Here is a 17,585-nt window from a genome sequence, read left to right as displayed (position 1 = left end):
TTTTGGCATCTCGCCAGAAATACAGGTCATCTCTAACCAAGGCCAAAGTAATTTCCTTGTAAAAGTGAGCAGGGCAACCTTACGAAACAAAGCTGTATCACTCTCAAGACCCTCAAAGTTTGCATGAAAAGTGCGATAGCCAATCACTAAGAAGTCACAGAAGCATGCAAGCCTTACGTGAAAGTGATAACTAGATAACCTCACTAATTCTGGTCAGGAACATCAAAGCAAGGCATGTATTTGCAGGGTCGAGGCTGATATTAAAGGAGGCACACGCAACTCCTACTACCGGGCTCTTACTGTATTTGCATTAAAAATTGAATAGAAGCATGTTTTTAATAGAAAGCCTTTAGGCAGTCATAATAAAACATACTGCTTACTGCAGTTGTTAGCATACTCTACTACTATATATTCTTCCATCATAAGCAATGCAAATCAACCTTGAAAGGAAACCCCTCTAGGCTTATCCTGGTATTCCCTTCCCCCTAGGCACCCCCAGCACCTCCTGGCCTTTATTTGCAAGTTTAAAAGCATCTACACTTAAGAACTGAGCTGAACACGCACCATAATTTTAATTAAGGCCAGCATGAATTTAAAGGTCAAGTTACTCTAGAAAAACAACTCTTTTCCTTGACAAACTAGTTGAGGCCAGAATTAATTTTTTTTTCTTCCATGTTTTATGCCCAAAAAGCAGCAAGCACAGCAGCATCCCAGACCCCACACTACAGCCAGCCAAACGTAACTGTGAGTCAAAAGGACACAGACCTTTGCCCAAGATGCCTTATTGCCCAAGAGAGAAGAGAACAGCAAGAGCCAACAGAGAAAACATCGTGCTTTGAGCACCACCCCTACCCGGTAGCTTCGGCCACCCGAAGTAAAGGCAGAAACACCCACTCACCCGGGAAACCGCGGATGCAGGAAGCCCACGGGGAAAAAGCGACACCGGGCAAGCCCTATGGACTACGTCCACGGAGCTGGGCCCACCGCCCCCAGCCACCACCGAGGTGCTCACCTGGCAGATACTCCGCCTCGAAACGCCGCCTAGTCTCGCTTACCAGCGCGGTCTTATCCTGCCGTTGCTGAGGGGAAACAAGAAACGGGAGGGGCGTGAAAGGAAGGGAAAGGCCGGGGCCCGACACAGCCCCAGCCCCTCACCTGTACGAGAGGCCCGGTCCTCCCCACCGCCCGGCCCCGAGCTGCTGCCTGTGAGAGGGGATGGCTAGGGAGGGGAGGCCGGCCGGGAGGGAGGGAGGGAGGATAAGGGCAGGGACCCACCTCAGCCATGGTCCGGCGGCGCCGCCCGCAACGGCCGCACGACTGCAGCTGGGCCCGCGAGGGACTGAGGGAAACGGGATGGAGGCGTTGCGTGACCCCAGCAGGAGGCGGGGCGCCCCGCCTCCCTGCCCGGCGCCCCGCCTCTCCAGAGCTTCTGAGCAAACCCAGAAGCCCCACCCCGTCTCCCGGCCCCGCCCCCTCTCGGGGCGTGGTCCCCGACCCTGCTTCCCCTTCCGTCATCCCTCCCCCTGTGGCGGGAGTTTTGGAGCGGGCGCGCGCTCCTTTCGCTTCCTCCCTCCCCCACCCCCTCGGCAGCCGTACGGCGAAGCTGGGGCGGGAGCGGGGCGCCCTCGGGAGCCGGGTAAGGCTTTGCCGACGCGGAACCTGCGGTCGCTGGTTCTCTGTGGGCCGGTTGTTAATGGCTCTCGGGGAGGGATGGGGGCGGTGGGGCCTGGCCGGGGCCATGAGGAGCGCGGGGGCGGTAGCGGCGGTGCCTAGCTGCCCGGTCCCCCTCAGCCCCGCCGGGGCGCCTGGGCCAGGCGCGGGATGTCGCTTCGTACCCCGAAAATTGAGTGAAACTTGGTGAGGCGGCTGCGGTTCGCTCTGGGTCCCCGCGGGCTTGTCCGGGCGGCAAAATATTTGGACTCTTCTTCAGGCAGTCCTCTCCTTAAAAAGGTTTTACAGATCTAAGAATGAATTTTATTTATTAGTAAAGCCTATACCTGAGTGAAGGCTCTTAAACTTGGGAATTCAAAGCACTGTTTCAGTCCACTGCAGTGTATTTGTGAAACCGACACCTTCAATTCAGTTGCACAAACAGTGCGTGTATGATTTTTTTCAATTTGTATTATGCTGTGTAGTTATCGATGAGCAGCGAATTCATGCTCTGGTAAATAAATGGCAGAATGCATTTCTGAAATGTTTCTGTTACTTAAATCTTTCAGTACAATGGTGTTTAATTTCATTTTAATCTGTGAGATTAAAGCACATACTGGCCTCATATTTTCAATTTATAGCCTATGTCATTGCTTTGCAATGTATAGTTTTTCTTAGAGATCAGTTCAGCTGGTCCCAAAATGATTTAATTTTTTGTTGTTCACTTTTGTAGATGGAAAACATCCAGATAGGTTAAAACTTCCACAGAGACATAATCCTGACAAAAATGGAGGCACATACAGTTTTCTTGTAGAGGAATATACATAAAAATAAAGATGCTTCCAGGTGAGCAAGAGCAATTCTTGTCCTACAATGGCGAAGTCCTTATATTTCAGCTGTCAAAAGCAAAGCATGTGGAGGGAGCAGCTGATAAAACAACGAATTTATGTGTCAGAAGAATGGTGTTCAACAGAGACACTAAGCTGTTTGTTCAGAAGTCTTCTGGAGTATTCAGCATGCGTGCCAGTCACTTCAAAACTGAAATAATTTGTTGTAGCTGCACAACGGATTCCAGAACAGGGATTATTCTTCCCTGCATTTTGGTTAAAAAGAAAAAACAAAACAATGTTGTCAAATACCTTTTATTGTTGCTTCACAGTTCAAATCAATTTGAGCAGTCCTTTCATTTTAAATTGGATTATGAGCTGAAAGAAGACATCAGGTTATTTGCTGGCCCTTCAGTCTTGTGGAGGCATGCCAACAAGCTGTTCTACATCTCTTGTGACACCTCCATGGTTCTAAGTGCTCCTGTGCAGCTCTCTTCTGTTGTGTGGACAGGCGAAATTGAGGATGAAGGTACTGTTGTCTTAGGGATAAGAAGAGCTTGCCTGCCAGAGAATGAAGACGAGGATGAGTTTTCCACTTCAGACAGAGCCATCTGGGGTAGTGAATTCTTTGGATATGCAATTGAAACACAAAAAATGCTCACTGGCACATGCTTTATGCCTCGTGCTTACAGCAGAGTGGTGTCTTCTGTCTATGTTTGCAAGAATGAGACAGTGAAAAAACAGCTCCGAATATCCCTTGTTGCTGTAACCCACAAGAATCAGCTTATTTGGTTCCAGGATGGTCTCCCTAAAGGTGTTTGTGAGCTTCCGTATGAGAATCCATGTTCAGTAAAACCAGCTGTAACCAGTAGCAATGATTTGCTATTTATGGTGTCTTTTGCCTCCGGAAATATCTGTGTTGTACAGAGGAGGGACAGCTTACAGGTATTTGTGGCTTTAAACAGCTCCTTTTTTCTACTGCATCTTTTTTTGTATATATTGTCTTATTGGAAGTTTCTGCAACTGAAAAGCTGCATGTTTAAGTTCTATACATTTTTTGTTGTTGTTATTGCTGCTTCTATTAAAATAACCTGTCTAAAGTGTGAAATTGTTTTGCTTTCATTGCTTGCTTATATATCTGAAAATAAACCCTGGATTCTGTTATTTCATAATACGTTTTATGGATCTGAGCCAACCTTCTGTTACTAATTGAAAACTTCTATAGTATGAGAACTTTAAGTTAGAAGATAGTTATGAGCGTGCCTACATAATTTGTGTTAAAATGAAAGTAAACTGATATCGTTCCAAAGCATTAACTTCTCACTGGAGTTTAAAAATCTTTTCAGTCTCACTTCCTAGTAACAAAAAGTATTGTTTCATGAGAATTACAAGAGGCGGCCTTGCTTTTGTTTCCTAAAGTCAGGAGAGGCAAAGTTAACTGCTAGGATTTTGTAATACCCTGTCAAGAAGACTTACATAACTCAGGAAGTGAGTTTGTCCTACTTAGTCGTCAGCATTATTGTAAAAATTTGTCTTTACCTCTCAAGCATGTTTAAGTATGCAATGCAACAAAGATCTTCCTGAATGTCAAAGGTATAATGTCTTTATCTGATCTTCAAGTATTACTGGTTCTAAATAAATGATACAACATTTAGCTACTCAGCTGTTTGAGTACACTGAAATGTCATCTCCTCTGCTGCCTGTATTCTGGAAAGTAATCTCTAAAGAGGAATGGCTAGTTTTTCCCAGAGTTACATAGGCTCTGAATGATGGAGTAAGAGTGAGAGCTTGAAATGTCTTCAGATACTGTATTCCACACACCTGAATTGGCTGCCTCTTGATAAAAAGCAAGCTTCACCAAAATGAAATCTCAAGTACAGGATTTGTTCAAATATATGTATTTTAAAACCTCTTCTACTGTAGGTGGCTTCCAAATGGCAAAAAGTAAAGTCTGTTCTAGTGGATGATTTTATTGGCTCTGGAAGTGAGCAACTGTTACTGATTTTTAAGGATGAACCCAATACAGACGTGTTAAGTACATTCAAAATAACCGATCTTGGAGAGGTCAACTATGCAGTAAGTTGAGTTTGCCTTTTCTCAGCTACTTAGTCTGTGCCTACTAAATTAAGAAAACCTCAACAAATCATTAAAGTATTGGTGCAAAGTGAAATTGGATGTGAGCTGTGAAATGCTCCGAAGTTTGAATATGATATTCCCCACCCTGTTGTAAGATATTTGAAAAGATTGTTCTACTTCCTTGATAGCATCAACATATTTTTTGGAAATTAAACTAATGCAGTTGAAAATGCTTCACATATGTAAAGGGTTTACTACATTGCTTACCTTTTGGCTAAGAACTCTTAATTAAGGCCATAGTGCTTGTTAATTATCTTCTCATAGTTGGGTCTTTCCATTATATGCTATCAAACTGTAATTGCTTTCAGAAGATATTTCTTTTAAAATGCGTACTGTGTTTCTGCTGGTTTTCTGTGTTTTCCCCCAGATTTTTATAATGCTGTATAATAGCTTGTACATTCTTTTCAGCTTTTTAATTAATGCAGGCTTTTGTTTTGTTTTTTTAGAGTGATATTAATTACAAACATGATGTTCCTGCAGCAGAAGGATTGCAAGAGAATGGTTTGCTTACTGTCCAAGCCCTTAAAATAAGATTACAGGTTTGTACTCTGTAGGTCTGCCTCCATATTTTGTCCAAATTACTTTTCTGTATCATTACATTATCTAAAGGGTGAAGTTAATGATACTCTTTGTATTGGAGAAGTGGTTCAGAGAGAAGACAACATTGTTAATTATCTGTTCTTGAATCAGTGGTAGTCTGTGTTTCAGTACTCACAGTTGTTAAAAATGCATTTGGGTAATTGGAAGGGTCTAATTTAATTTTAATTAAAATTTTGAAATAATGCGGAACCTATCCTGTCAAAGCTTCATAACAGTAATTTTACTCATAGATGTTTAAGTATCAGTTTAATAAAATTAGAACGTTTACTTCTTTTTCTCCACATTACATACTTTGAGATGGTGTAATGCCATGTTCGCAGTGAGTGCCGATGAGTGGCAATTAATCCTGAAAATAGTGTGTTACGGTCTGTTTCTTTGTCCACAAACTTCAGTCAAGTTGGCTCTTACTTTTGTCCAAATTAGTGACCACAGTTATTTCACCACCTGCTGATGTTTTTGCTCCTGCTATTAGCAGTTTTATAAGGATAATTTTGCAAAATACAGTAGGTGAAGCTCTGTGTGTCCTTTTAATTAGCATCATTTATAAAACAAGCTGGGGAGAACTTGCCAGAGTCCAAGTAATCAATAGGAATATATAATTGCCTGTCTTTCTACCTTTCATCCTGTTAGTAAACACCCAGCATCCTCTTCAAGATGTTCTTTTGCAGTTTTATGCATTGGCCTATACCAAATAGGCAATAATTGGCAAAATAGGAAGATTATTAAAAAACAAAACTTTAGGAGATAGCATAAATCTCATTGATTCAATGATGTGAGGCTGTTGTTAGTTTGCTAAGAGTGCTTTAAGTGAGACAGGAGGTAATTACCACCATCATTTGAGGATTAGTGAAAACTTAAGTAGGATATTGCGGCAGTTTTTAAAAATGAAGCATATTAACTGGCAAAAGTTTAGTCCTGGGAGAAAGGGAGGAGTATGACACGTTAGGGAAAGACTGAAAAAGCCTTTCTAATTACAAAAGAGATGTCTAAAGAGATATTATACATATTGTAAAAGATAAAAGCTGTTGTTTGGAGAACACTGGACAACAGGTTTTATTCCTTCCTGGAAGGCACAAGAAAGTAGAACTGTGATTAATATCCAACCTCTTGAGGTCCCTTCCAACCCTGCACTTTTAGTTCTTCATTTTGCACATTTTTTGGATGAATTTGGAAGTAGGTGCAGATATTTTGAACCATACTGTTGCATCCTTGTTGAGATCTCCATTGTTCTGTATGCTTCCCTGAAGAGTGAAGTACTCTTGCTGGTTTTTGTCATCCGATGATTGTTTTGATGCAATAATTCACAGATCCTGCTTAGCTTGGGAATTTACAAATGTTATTTAGCCTGGGAGTGGTGCCCCTTGATATTTGTCATCAAAATTCAGGTCATCTGGAAATCTGTAATCAAATCATGTCTCATCAGTCATTATGGAATCTTGTATTTTAGGGCAAAATGAAATAGCAGATGCAGCCCTTTTTCATACCTCTGTTGTGTACCTCTTGTTTCACATCTGCGTAGCTGTTCTTAGTCATGTGAAAACTTCAGCAGGACTGAATTATGGTCCCCTGCATGTAAGTGGGCTGCATTTAAGTTACACACAGTAATCCATAGAAGTTACACTTTGCAGGTAGTGAAATTGAAAAATATATCAGTCTTTGCATTTTTGAACTGTTCTTTTGAGCCTGAATCCAGTCTTTTCTCCTCTGAAGGTTTTTTTCCTTTAACACTTGTTTTGGTATCTTCTGATACCCCAGTGGTATCTGCCTCCTTTGGCAGAATGCTGCAGTTACATTACAACAGCTGAGGTTACAGGGTTTGTCATGGTTTTAGTTGACTGGCAGAAATACCATAAGTCAGAAGTGTCATTTTATGTCCAATGTCCTGTTCTCCCCCCAAGTATTTAACAGTTTTATAAGGATTATAATGCCAAATTCTTTTAACAAATGATTAATTGGTTTCCTTTGACTTAGTTTGCCTGTGTTGTGGCAGGTATTCTTTAATCTTTACTGCTGATTTATTGAGTTGCTGCAACATCTAACTGTTTTGCTCTCATTCTGATAATGCTGATTTGGTGATGGGTAGAAAATTATTTAAGAAATGTTCCGTACATTTGATGTTTATTACGATTCTTAGTGTAAGTTTTCAGTATTTAGTTTTTCGTCTGTTGCTGTGGATTTGCCTGTTTACTTTTTGATATTTTTTCATAAGGGATTTTAGTCACTTGAAAAACATTGAACCAGTTATTTACCATGTGAGCAGCTCTAGCCTATTGATCTTTGAATTATGTTTCCTTGTGGCTTTTTTTTCTACTTCTCCCATTTTACCTTTGTTTTTCCTGATGTTTTTTAGTCTTTTAAATTGTGTATCTTCGTTTTCTTATTCTTGCCTTTGTAAAATTGCCACAGTTCTTGGATCAGTAGTTTTAGCTCTGTATGTATGGGTATTAATTTATTTATTTATGAATACTGCAACTTCAATTTCAATGTGTCAGAGCACTTGGCTGTTCTACTTACTGCTAAGCCTCTGCCTTAATTGGCTTTGCTTTTGACAGTGATTCATCTGTTCTGCTATTCATGCTGGATTTACCCACAGCTCTATTGTGTTTGGCTCTGGACTGCCTTGTTTTTATGTTGATGTTTACTTTCTATTTTAAGGTGATGTAGTTTTGTTTTCTTAGTTTCACGGTGCAAAGATTGTGACTTCTGCTGATGCTTGTTTCGCAGTACATCTTGGTATAGGGCAGAAAGGATGTGTGTGTCTCTTGTTCCAGAGAGAGTTGATGGGGGGCACTACCCAGTCTTGTGTTTGCCATGGGGTAGATTTCTGGTCTCTCTCTTGTGTTGCTTTATGAGGAGAAAGGGCTTGCAAAAGTCAGATTGGTCAGCAAGCATACATCAGTGAATATTTGGCCATTTTGACTGCTTCACAGTCTGTGCTTCCCCATTTGCTTTCTGTTTCTCAGTTGTTCATTCAGGAGTTGCTCACCAATGGAAGTAAGTAATGATTTGGTATTCTGATGACCTTGATTAGGAAGGTATTGTAGAATCATCTTTGTTCTTAATTCTTCCTTTTCGTCTCCTGACTCAAGTCTGGCACTGGATTATTGCTTAAAATCTGGTATTTACGATGCTTGGTAGGTGTCAAATTTTTTACAGAACTTATGATGAGTGGTACTTGCTGTAAATGCCCTCTGCCATTGCAGCTTGAGCAGAGGCCATCGCTTTGTTTACATGAAGTGCTTTTTATTCAGGCTTGTCAGTTGGTTATGATTGATCCTGATTTTTTGGGGGCTGGGGAAGTTTGTTTTTGCATTCCAGTAGTGAGCTTTGTGCTCTCCTTGGCAGCATTGGACTTCTCAGGTTCTTGCTTTCCAGAGAATAGCTTTTGAGGAGCTTTCTTAAAATCTAAGAAGCTGGTGCTGGCATGCTTTTTTTTTTTTTGTAAACTGAGATACAGTCTGCATATATATCTGTCTGTAAAACTGTCAACTCTTCAATATATTTACTTGACCAATAATCAGTACAAGTCTTGAGAAGAAATTGAAACAGATATCAATGGAAAAGTGAAGCAGGAATAATAATGGAGGCTTAAATACCTACATACTTTGAGAAAATTTACCTTAGATGTTTATCTTAAACTCCAGGCTTAATATTGAGAGGCCAGGATTCTTAGATTTACATTTTGGCAGCAGAGTAGCCTGACAAACATTTTTTAGAAGCATTACTTGAGGAACACCAGGATCTTGACTTGTGATACTTGCATGAAAATGGAAAGCTGAAAAGATGTTTTGGTAGCTTCAGTATCAATACTTTTTTAGAGTAGACCTAAGCATAAGTCTAATAATAAGTTTTATCTTTTACAGGCTGGTTGCACCTCTGTTCGAGAGCTACAGCAGCATTTAAGACTCAAAAAGAAGGTTATTGTTGAATCTTGCAGAGCATTAATAGATCTTGTTGAAGAAAGAACCCATATTCTACCAAGCGCAATAGAGGTAAAATGCAGAAGAGAGTACAGATAGCTTCTGAATTCTGCCAAGCCATTTGTAGGGGGTGCTTCCCTCAACCACTTCATACTTTCACCAGTAGGGATGGGATTGCCACTATGAAAACTCATTAATCTGCTTTTTAAGTCTGTTCGTTACCTAAACCTGTCCATGTATGTAGATACGAGTAAATTCAGTTGTCTTTACTTGAAATTGATTAGCGCAATACCTCCTGACAACTGAGTTGTGTGGAGAAGTAACCTCTAAGAAAGAGTTAGTGACAAAAAATAGGGGGACTGTACAGTCTTAATTGGCACAGCTGCCTAGATATTGAATATCTGTCTGTGATCTAACATGTTACAAAAAATGAGCTGTCATAGATCTGTGTAAGCAAGACTGATTTTATAATGGGTGTAGAGTGAACTGTGGGCTGAAAAGGTGGTGGAGGTTGGGAAAATGTTATCTTAATATGTTGCTCAGAAGAAGCCTCCTAATTTACTTGAAATGGAGTTGATCTCCCTTTCAGTTAATGTTGGGTCCCTTTCCAGGTTTAGACAACAAAATTTCGAGCAATTAATGCAGCAATATAAAATAAATTCTAGTACCTTAAATATTCTTTGGACAATTAATTGTATGACAGTTCAAGATTTATCCACGTGATGCTTACAAGGAGGGGACAAGTTGTGCTTTTCATGTCATGTGTTTTAAGAAAATGCAATTCTATATTTTGAGTCTGTTGTAGAGATTAAACTAGTTAATATAGATTTTTATTTTATGTATCTTAAAAGCACTTCCAGCAATCATTTGTGGTAAAACACGAAGTAACACAGTATAAAAAGGACCAATATCTCCACTTAACTTATCTAAAACCCCATTTTTCTGTAAGGAAGGTCTTGTGTCTCTCTGGGATGATGTAGAAAATCCTCCTCATTCTCTTAGTAAAGAGACATCATTGGCGTCTAAAGTCCCAGAGCACTTCAAAGAGAAATTGTGGCAGCGTGTTGTGGGTGACAGCTTGGTAGTTGGAGTAAAACTAACTGAATCATTTTACTTGTAAGTATATAAATTTACCAAACAATCAAATGAAACATTTGCTAAGCTTATATATTGGGTAATTTATGTGGTACAATCAGCTGTATAATACTTAAACCTTCAAAATTATTTGTTTATTCTGTTCATTTTAATTGCTTAGTTCTAGTTGTATACACTACTTATGTCATTTCGCCCTTACAGGGAGGGAATTAATTTGGAACACAGTTTTAAAAAAACCATGATTGCATGAAACATAAATTTATGATATGCATTGTTACAATGTAAACTTTAGTGGAGTCAGAACATACCTTTTGACCTATATTCCCACAAGCAGTGTAACTGAGGCTGTGTTCGGGTAAGCTTAAAGACTATTGATGCCACTGAAAATCATTCAAGTGGTTGTGAGGGAGCTGACCTGTTACGCCCCTTGGCCATTCTGCTGGAGCTGCGGGTATATTATTTCTCAACTGCCAGATTGCTACAACTTTATAAGAAAGTTGACCTCATCATCTTGACAGCCTCTGTTAAGAGCCACCGAGGCAAGAGATTTTTTGCCTTTCCAGTGTTTATTCTTTTATCTTTTTTGATGATGACTTTGTTTTCGAAAACAAAATACTTAATTTCTGTATAGCTTCAGAAATCCTCAGAAGATTTGGAACCATTCTTTAAAAACCAGCAGCAATATTGCCCTCTCCCCCATTTTAACAGTTGAGAAAAGATGTGTGAAGATGAAGTCATTTGTCAAAGGTTACCTGGTAGGCTAGCAGCAGATAGGTCTTCTGGGCTCCAGTTCAGTACTGTATACAAAGGCCTGTGTTTTGAGGGAAAAGGGCTTGCTTTCTCTCCACTCCCAACACTTGTAAGTCGTCTTTGATTATTTTTGTGCTTTCTACTAATGCAAGATTGCAGTGATGTTTTAGATTGCATTATGATGTGGTGATACTTCTCTGTAAAGAAAATTAGACATTCTTAAGACTTTCAGATGTCAGTGACATCTTGAGACTGAATTGATTGACAGAATAAAATATTCATTGTGAGTATCTGAAACAGTAATATTAGGATTTCATTGAAAGAACCCTGTGTTGAATAAATTAAGTACTTTAAATATTTCTGAAATAATTGCATGTTTGAGGTAATAGTATTTTAAACTTTTTATTTTACTCTCTGCATTCAATTTTCTTTGAATATCTTTAAAACCGTATAGAATATCAGAAGAGCTTTTAGTCCTCAAAGAGGGCAGAATTGATGCTTTCTGTATCTGTTTTTTAGTAAAAGAAAAGCCTTTAAAAATAAATTATAAATGTCATAGCGTATATTCACGGGTTATGTGGAATATTTCACATTTTCTGGGTGAATTAGACATCCAAATTCTTTCGGTTGAAATGAGGCATCTAACTCCTAGAAGCTCTTAGAAAATTCAGTCCACGTTTTGAAAATCTTTGTACTAAGCTTAGATGAAATAGTCTTTTGAAGGACTTGTACTCTTTGCACAGTCTGACTTATCCTGGAATGATACTGGAGTTTATGGTAGTCTTAAATGTCTGTATATATCTGCAAAGTTCTGGTTATTTGTCAGAAGGCAAAATACAAACTGGGAGTGCAGCCATCTTATATGGATTTTTCACAGGTCACTGAGTGATGTCAGTTTATCTTTAGTGATGGATCGAGACTTCTCTTCAATTTCTCCAACTATTGAGTGTCAAAATAAAATCATTAAGCTGAACAAAGCCTTCTCAGCATTGGCTGTCTCCTCGTGTGAAATTGAGCCTCCTCCGAAAAAGTTGAAGTTGGACTTGCGTAGCAAGAATGATCTGAAAAAAGAGTTTCCTAAGAGGTGTTTAAGGGTTCAGCTGGATGGAGCAAAGACAGTCATTGCTGTTACCAGCCTCGCACCATTATTGACATTTCATCGTGTATGTTGTGTAGTTCTTCTACATGCGAAGAAACAAAAACATCAGAAGGATAGTTTACAGGAGAGCAAAAAGATTACTGTACACTGTGGGAGAATTTTTTTAAGTCTGGAAGATATTTCAGATGGAAAATATTCAGTAAAGATGCTAAAGGATAACAGTTACTGTACAGGTAAATGGATTGATATAATCTGGATTCATAAATATATGGCTGATTCTTCTGTTTAGGTGATGCTAAGCTAAGTTTTCAAGGTGTAATCACATCTGTCTCTCTGAACATGAACTACACAGACCTGTTGGGAGTTAAAAGCTGAGTGAAATACAGGATGGAACTTTTTTCAAAATGGAAAAAATGTTAAGTGAGTTGCTGTAAGGTTTTGTGCTAGCATTGGTGCTGAAATATATCTGCAAAGGTTAATTTTGAATATAAGTCTCAGTACACAATGCTGAAGCTTGCTTTTTTCTATAAAAAGGTGCTGTTGATTAGATACATTTTCTTTTCCTGACATAGTATTACCTCTTAAATGATACCAAAGGAATTGAAGCTTTTCCTCATCTACACATCTGTTAAGTTCACTTATTTTCCTTTTAATAAATATTATATGCTTATAAATATCTAAAGGGTGGGTGTCAAGAGGACGGGACCAGACTCTTCAGTAGTGCCCAGTGACAGGACAAGGGGCACCGGGCACAAGCTGGAACTTCTTTCCTGTGAGGGTGCCAGAGCACTGGCACAGGCTGCCCAGGGAGGTTGTGGAGTCTCCTTCCCTGGAGACATTCAACACCCACCTGGACACGTTCCTGTGCCCCCTGCTCTGGGTGTGCCTGCTCAAGCAAGGGGGTTGGACAAGATGATCTCCAGAGGTCCCTTCCAACCCCTGCCATTCTTTGATTCTGAAATGTTCCTGACTGAACTGATTTTTGATCTGGGCTTATTGCTCATGGTGAGAAATATCCATTTGATCGTTTGCAATGAATTTTAATTTCTTCCTTCCTTTAATGCTGTATCATTGGCTAAAGCTCACATCATCTTACTATCACAGGAGGTTATTAATAGCCTTCTTTTCTCAAAGTGGCATTTATCTTTAGAGCTTTCATTATATAGGTAGTGCTCTGTTAATCAGCTATTTTGCTTGAAAGAAGTGTAGCTAAAAGAATTTAGGTGAGAAAATTTCCAAAGAACACCTGAATGGAGGTGCAAACACTTCACATAAAACTTGGAGTGTGAACCAAAAAACTAAGCACATTTAATGCATGCAACACAAACTATTTAGATCAAAAATCTTTTTACTGTATTTTCTTACAGGTTCCATGGAGGATATACTTGCTATTCTTGCTGTATCTGTCAGATTCTCCTTTCAGATTGTGTCTTCTGACTACACATTGACTCCAGTAAATTCGTGGTTACTGGGAGAAATGGAGTGCACACCATTTAAGGAATGCCATGACAATATATTCTGTCATAAAGCAGGAAATATGTATGGTACAGTTTTTAACTGGACCCTGAAAAATCCATTTGAAGGAGTTCTAACACTATTTTGCAGGTAAAATTGTTCAAAAAGTGTAGATTATATTCATCTTGCATACATACTTTATCTTTACGCTATTTTTTGTACCACAAACCACAGCCAAAATCATAATCGATAGGCTTCCAATATGATGATATAATAACCATCAGCAACAACAGAATTACTTTCAGATTGGAGCTATGGCAGAACCCGAACTGCGTTGTTTAATTTTGTCTAGGCTGGAACATTGTATTAAAAACAAGTCTAGTCTCCATTAATATCTCCTTGGTATTTTCTTTTGTTCATTTCACTGCATCATAATTCTATATTCATTTTTCTTACACTATTCTTAGTATAATAGTTTTTCTTTAATGTGTTAATTTAAAAAAAAAAATCTTTAGGGGGTGTTAAAAGCAAACATTAAAAGCTGCCAAACAAGCAACAACAAACCTCAAGTTATACTAAATTTAAATGTATTACAATGCCATTTTGTAGTTTAGTACTGCAACATAAATTTTGTCTAACTTTGTACGTTTCTGATATATTTATTTCCTAACTACCATGATTTTGAAAAGGAATCAATCTGAAGAGTCTCCATGACTTCTTATGTAGATTCTCGGACAAACATGTCTAAAATTTCCTAAACTATGCTAAAAAAGTTAGTAATAATGCCATAATTTATGATTTAGGTGAATAAGGCTCACAACATAAAAAGAAGTTCTCCAGCATTGACAAATGTTGCCTGTCCTGAAGAGTTAAAGCTTAAAAAATAAAAGAAAGAAAAGGTATATATCTTAAGAGTCTCTAATTCATAATGAGGTTCAATCTTTTACTCAAATTAGGACTTGATTTCTGTCTCTCATGTAAGAGGAGAGGCTGAAATGGTTAAGAAATCAATCGGCAAAGTTTTAAGCCTCAAGACTTTTGATTCCTCTTGAAAAGCTAGGCTACTTGATACTGTTCACTTTTGATCCAATTTTGTATTAAGTTAGTGATCTGCAAGTTTATGCTGATTATTATGTTGGGTTTTTATCCAGCTAGGATACCTCTGTGATAGGTGGGAGCTACAGACTATTATTTTTCACAGCCATTCAGAACCAAAATAAACCATATCTGTTACAAGTAGTGCAATGTTAAGATGTACTTCTGTTTCAATGTAGTTTTTAAAGAAAAATGCCTTTCTGATCTGTGTGAGCAAACTAGATGCTTAAGGATGCTTGTGGGGTTTTCTCGGTTAGGGTTTTGGGTTCTTTTGGTGGGTGGGCTGTGGGTGGTTTGGTGTTTTTTGGGGGGTTTTGCTGGGTTTTTTGTTTGTTTGGGTTTTTTTTTCCCCTGAGATTCCCTGCCCCCACCCAGCCCACCCCCATCAAAAGACATTTTCTGAGGAGTTTATCTGTGAATAACACTTTGGACAAATTCTACATTCCTCTTAGAATGAGGAATTTGACACTGTGTCATATGCTACATTAGTATCCAGGACAGTAGTTTCCCTGATGATTACCAACACTATTTTATCATGGTTTCTTAATAATTTGGAATGTCTGATTTTTAAGGGCAGTGTTCCCTTTGCAGTGACCATTTGAAAAAGACAAGCTGTGGGACACCTAAGAGCCCTGCTGTACATACCTATTGCTAGTGACAGTCTATGAATATAAGTGACTTTTTTTCTGCCCCTAAATGTAGACCAAACACCACATTTCCTTTGTGCTATTGCATGTGACCTTCATGTGCAATAAATTGCTTCTTTAAAGAAACAAGTGATGCACATGTAACCCTAATCATGGACATGTATTTTAGCATAGAATATTTGTTGCTGAAGATTGCTTATTGTCGGTTCTCTTGACATACAGTGGCTAGTGTGTACACCATTAGAAAGCTGTTGCTTACTCTTGTATGTACAGTACCCAATACTTAACCAAAATCAGCGTAAGCTTTTCCCTGTTTGATTTAAAGTAGCTTTGTTTTATTTTCCACTATAGAATTTTGAAGATATAAGGTAGCTTTAATAATAACAATAATAATCTTATTTTACAGAAATCTGACTGTCTTGTTCCAGTGCCTCCATAGCCTTACTAGGGTTCTTCCACCAAACTGTGATGTAAAACTCCTGAGACGTGGAAGCAAAGGTGTACTTACTGAGAAGTTAGCACTGGCTTTGGAAAAAGAAATGCTTACCTCAAGAAGTTCGTTCTTCTCAAAAGAAAGTAAAGCTGAAAACAGTTTGACCTGGGGGAATGACCCTGCCAAGAAAATCAGTGATGCTCCTGTGGCAGCTCTACTGGACAGTGAGGAAGGAGTTCAGCAATTCAGAAAGTTGCTTCGGAATGAACGGGAAGAGTGTGCGCTAAGTATGAATCGGACAATGAACGGTGCCCTTTACCAGGAAATTGCTTTGAAAATAGCAGAAGCCCAGCTTAATACCGATATGATTGTGTGGAGACTGAGCAAGTCATAGAAACTACTCACTAAATTTATTTTCAATAAACTTTCATTAAAATTATACTATTAAATATTTAGTTTCATGGGTATCTGTATTACTTTTTATTCTGTAGCCCAGTTATTTCTACAGATAAATATTGGTATTTTGGTTGATGACTTGTAGCTGGTTTGGCAAGAATTTAGTATTATTAGATAGCAGTCATTATTTTTGTTACAGATGTCAAAAATATTATTTTTAAGGTATTTTCTAATAAGTCCTATTCCAAAAAAATTTCTTGAACTATAAATGAACTATATTTAAAAAGATTAACAAGCATGTACTGCTTAAACTAGTCCTATTAAACTTGAAAGACATCTGTTTACACAGGTAAAACTTCAACTGTTTTTTTAGAACTCTTAGGTAATTTCCTCAGCTGTCTTAAGCAACCAATTCTAACTGATAATTTGAGTGTGAGGTTTGACAAATTCAAAGAAGAGGCAGCTTATCTTCATGACACATCAAGCCTTTTAAATGACTTCTAATGGTACCACCGGAGGAAGAAAACTCTGACTGGACCTTGCAGCCCTGTCTTCTAAAGTCCACCCTCAGACCTGAGAGATTTTGGAGTATTTAGTGGAGCTGGAGAACCAGATCAGGCCTCTTACAAAATTTCAAGAACTCATGAAGATTCACTCTGTAATGAAACACCTTCAGGTTTGAGATGTCCATTTCCACTCAGAATGTAGCAGCAGGGCTAATCTTATTGCTAAGTTGTGGCGGAAACTGTCCTTCCTTGGATGTTAACCTAGCTTCAATGTCAGAAGACATGTGTGCACATTCGCTGAGTCATAAATGATTGTCTGCTGATACTAGCTGCCCAGTGGTTTTGGCCTGTCTCAGGATTTTTAAATAATGGGGAGCCCTTTGCCTATTATTCCTCCTTTTCTGGTTTGAACAAGGTATCGTCTACGTATACAGGAAGAGAACTGCCTGTGATGTTGCAGGTACTATTTGCTGAGGTAGTTACTTTTTAATAATTTTTTTCCATCATTTTTCAGCTTTGTGAGGGCAGAAAGCTTAGAAGATCCCAAATCACAATAATTTGCTTCCTTTTGTCTCTGTTTTATGCAAGCAAAACATTCCTAGTGTGTTTTGTCATTTTTTTGAAGTTGTCAAACTTTTGCTTTTCAGTTTTCATGTAAACAAAGTTTTAATAGTTAACATCTGCAGTATGCACTCTGACAAAAGTTCGGCAGGAAGAATGGAAGATATTTATTGACTCAAAGGAACACCGGCATTTCAGAAGAACTTTCTGATGGAAAAAAAGATACAGAATTAAACTTCTGTATGTGTGTCCTCCAGAAGCATTAGAGTGGTGATGTCTTTCAGTCGGAGGCATCTTCTCATATTGGCAACAGGAGCGAACACAAAACACTAGCTAGAAAACCAGTAAATGAGAGAACGCTGTGCTTTATAAATTCAACCCAGTTTAGTGACTTAGTCTCACTTTTGAGATATTA

At 38.7% G+C, this 17,585-nt stretch overlaps 2 protein-coding genes across 2 annotated transcripts in view; one reads left to right on the top strand and one right to left on the bottom strand.

Annotated features, from left to right (window-relative positions):
• The window catches only part of MOSPD2 (motile sperm domain containing 2), a 37,654-nt gene extending 36,229 nt beyond the window's left edge, over positions 1 to 1,425 (bottom strand). The window contains exons 1-2 of the mRNA XM_075095915.1: positions 1,276 to 1,425; positions 1,013 to 1,079 (exon numbers count right to left, since the gene is read on the bottom strand). Coding sequence (XP_074952016.1) covers positions 1,013 to 1,079; positions 1,276 to 1,284 — 76 coding nt within the window. The 5' untranslated portion in view covers positions 1,285 to 1,425. The remainder of the gene's footprint in view (positions 1 to 1,012; positions 1,080 to 1,275) is intronic.
• Positions 1,426 to 1,525: 100 nt separating this feature from the next.
• Positions 1,526 to 16,172, top strand: FANCB (FA complementation group B). Its single transcript, XM_075095901.1, has 9 exons — positions 1,526 to 1,636; positions 2,384 to 3,422; positions 4,401 to 4,553; positions 5,060 to 5,152; positions 9,077 to 9,205; positions 10,083 to 10,249; positions 11,856 to 12,310; positions 13,445 to 13,682; positions 15,681 to 16,172. The coding sequence occupies exons 2-9, from the start codon at positions 2,487 to 2,489 to the stop codon at positions 16,099 to 16,101; spliced, it is 2,592 nt and encodes an 863-aa protein (XP_074952002.1). The 5' UTR covers positions 1,526 to 1,636; positions 2,384 to 2,486; the 3' UTR covers positions 16,102 to 16,172.
• The last annotated feature ends 1,413 nt before the right edge of the window (positions 16,173 to 17,585 follow it).

The sequence above is a fragment of the Phalacrocorax aristotelis genome, chromosome 1 (assembly GCF_949628215.1).
Source record: "Phalacrocorax aristotelis chromosome 1, bGulAri2.1, whole genome shotgun sequence".
In the NCBI taxonomy this organism is placed as follows: Eukaryota; Metazoa; Chordata; class Aves; order Suliformes; family Phalacrocoracidae; genus Phalacrocorax; species Phalacrocorax aristotelis.
Note: the sequence above shows the minus strand (reverse complement) of the source record. Positions and strands in the feature narration are given on the sequence as shown.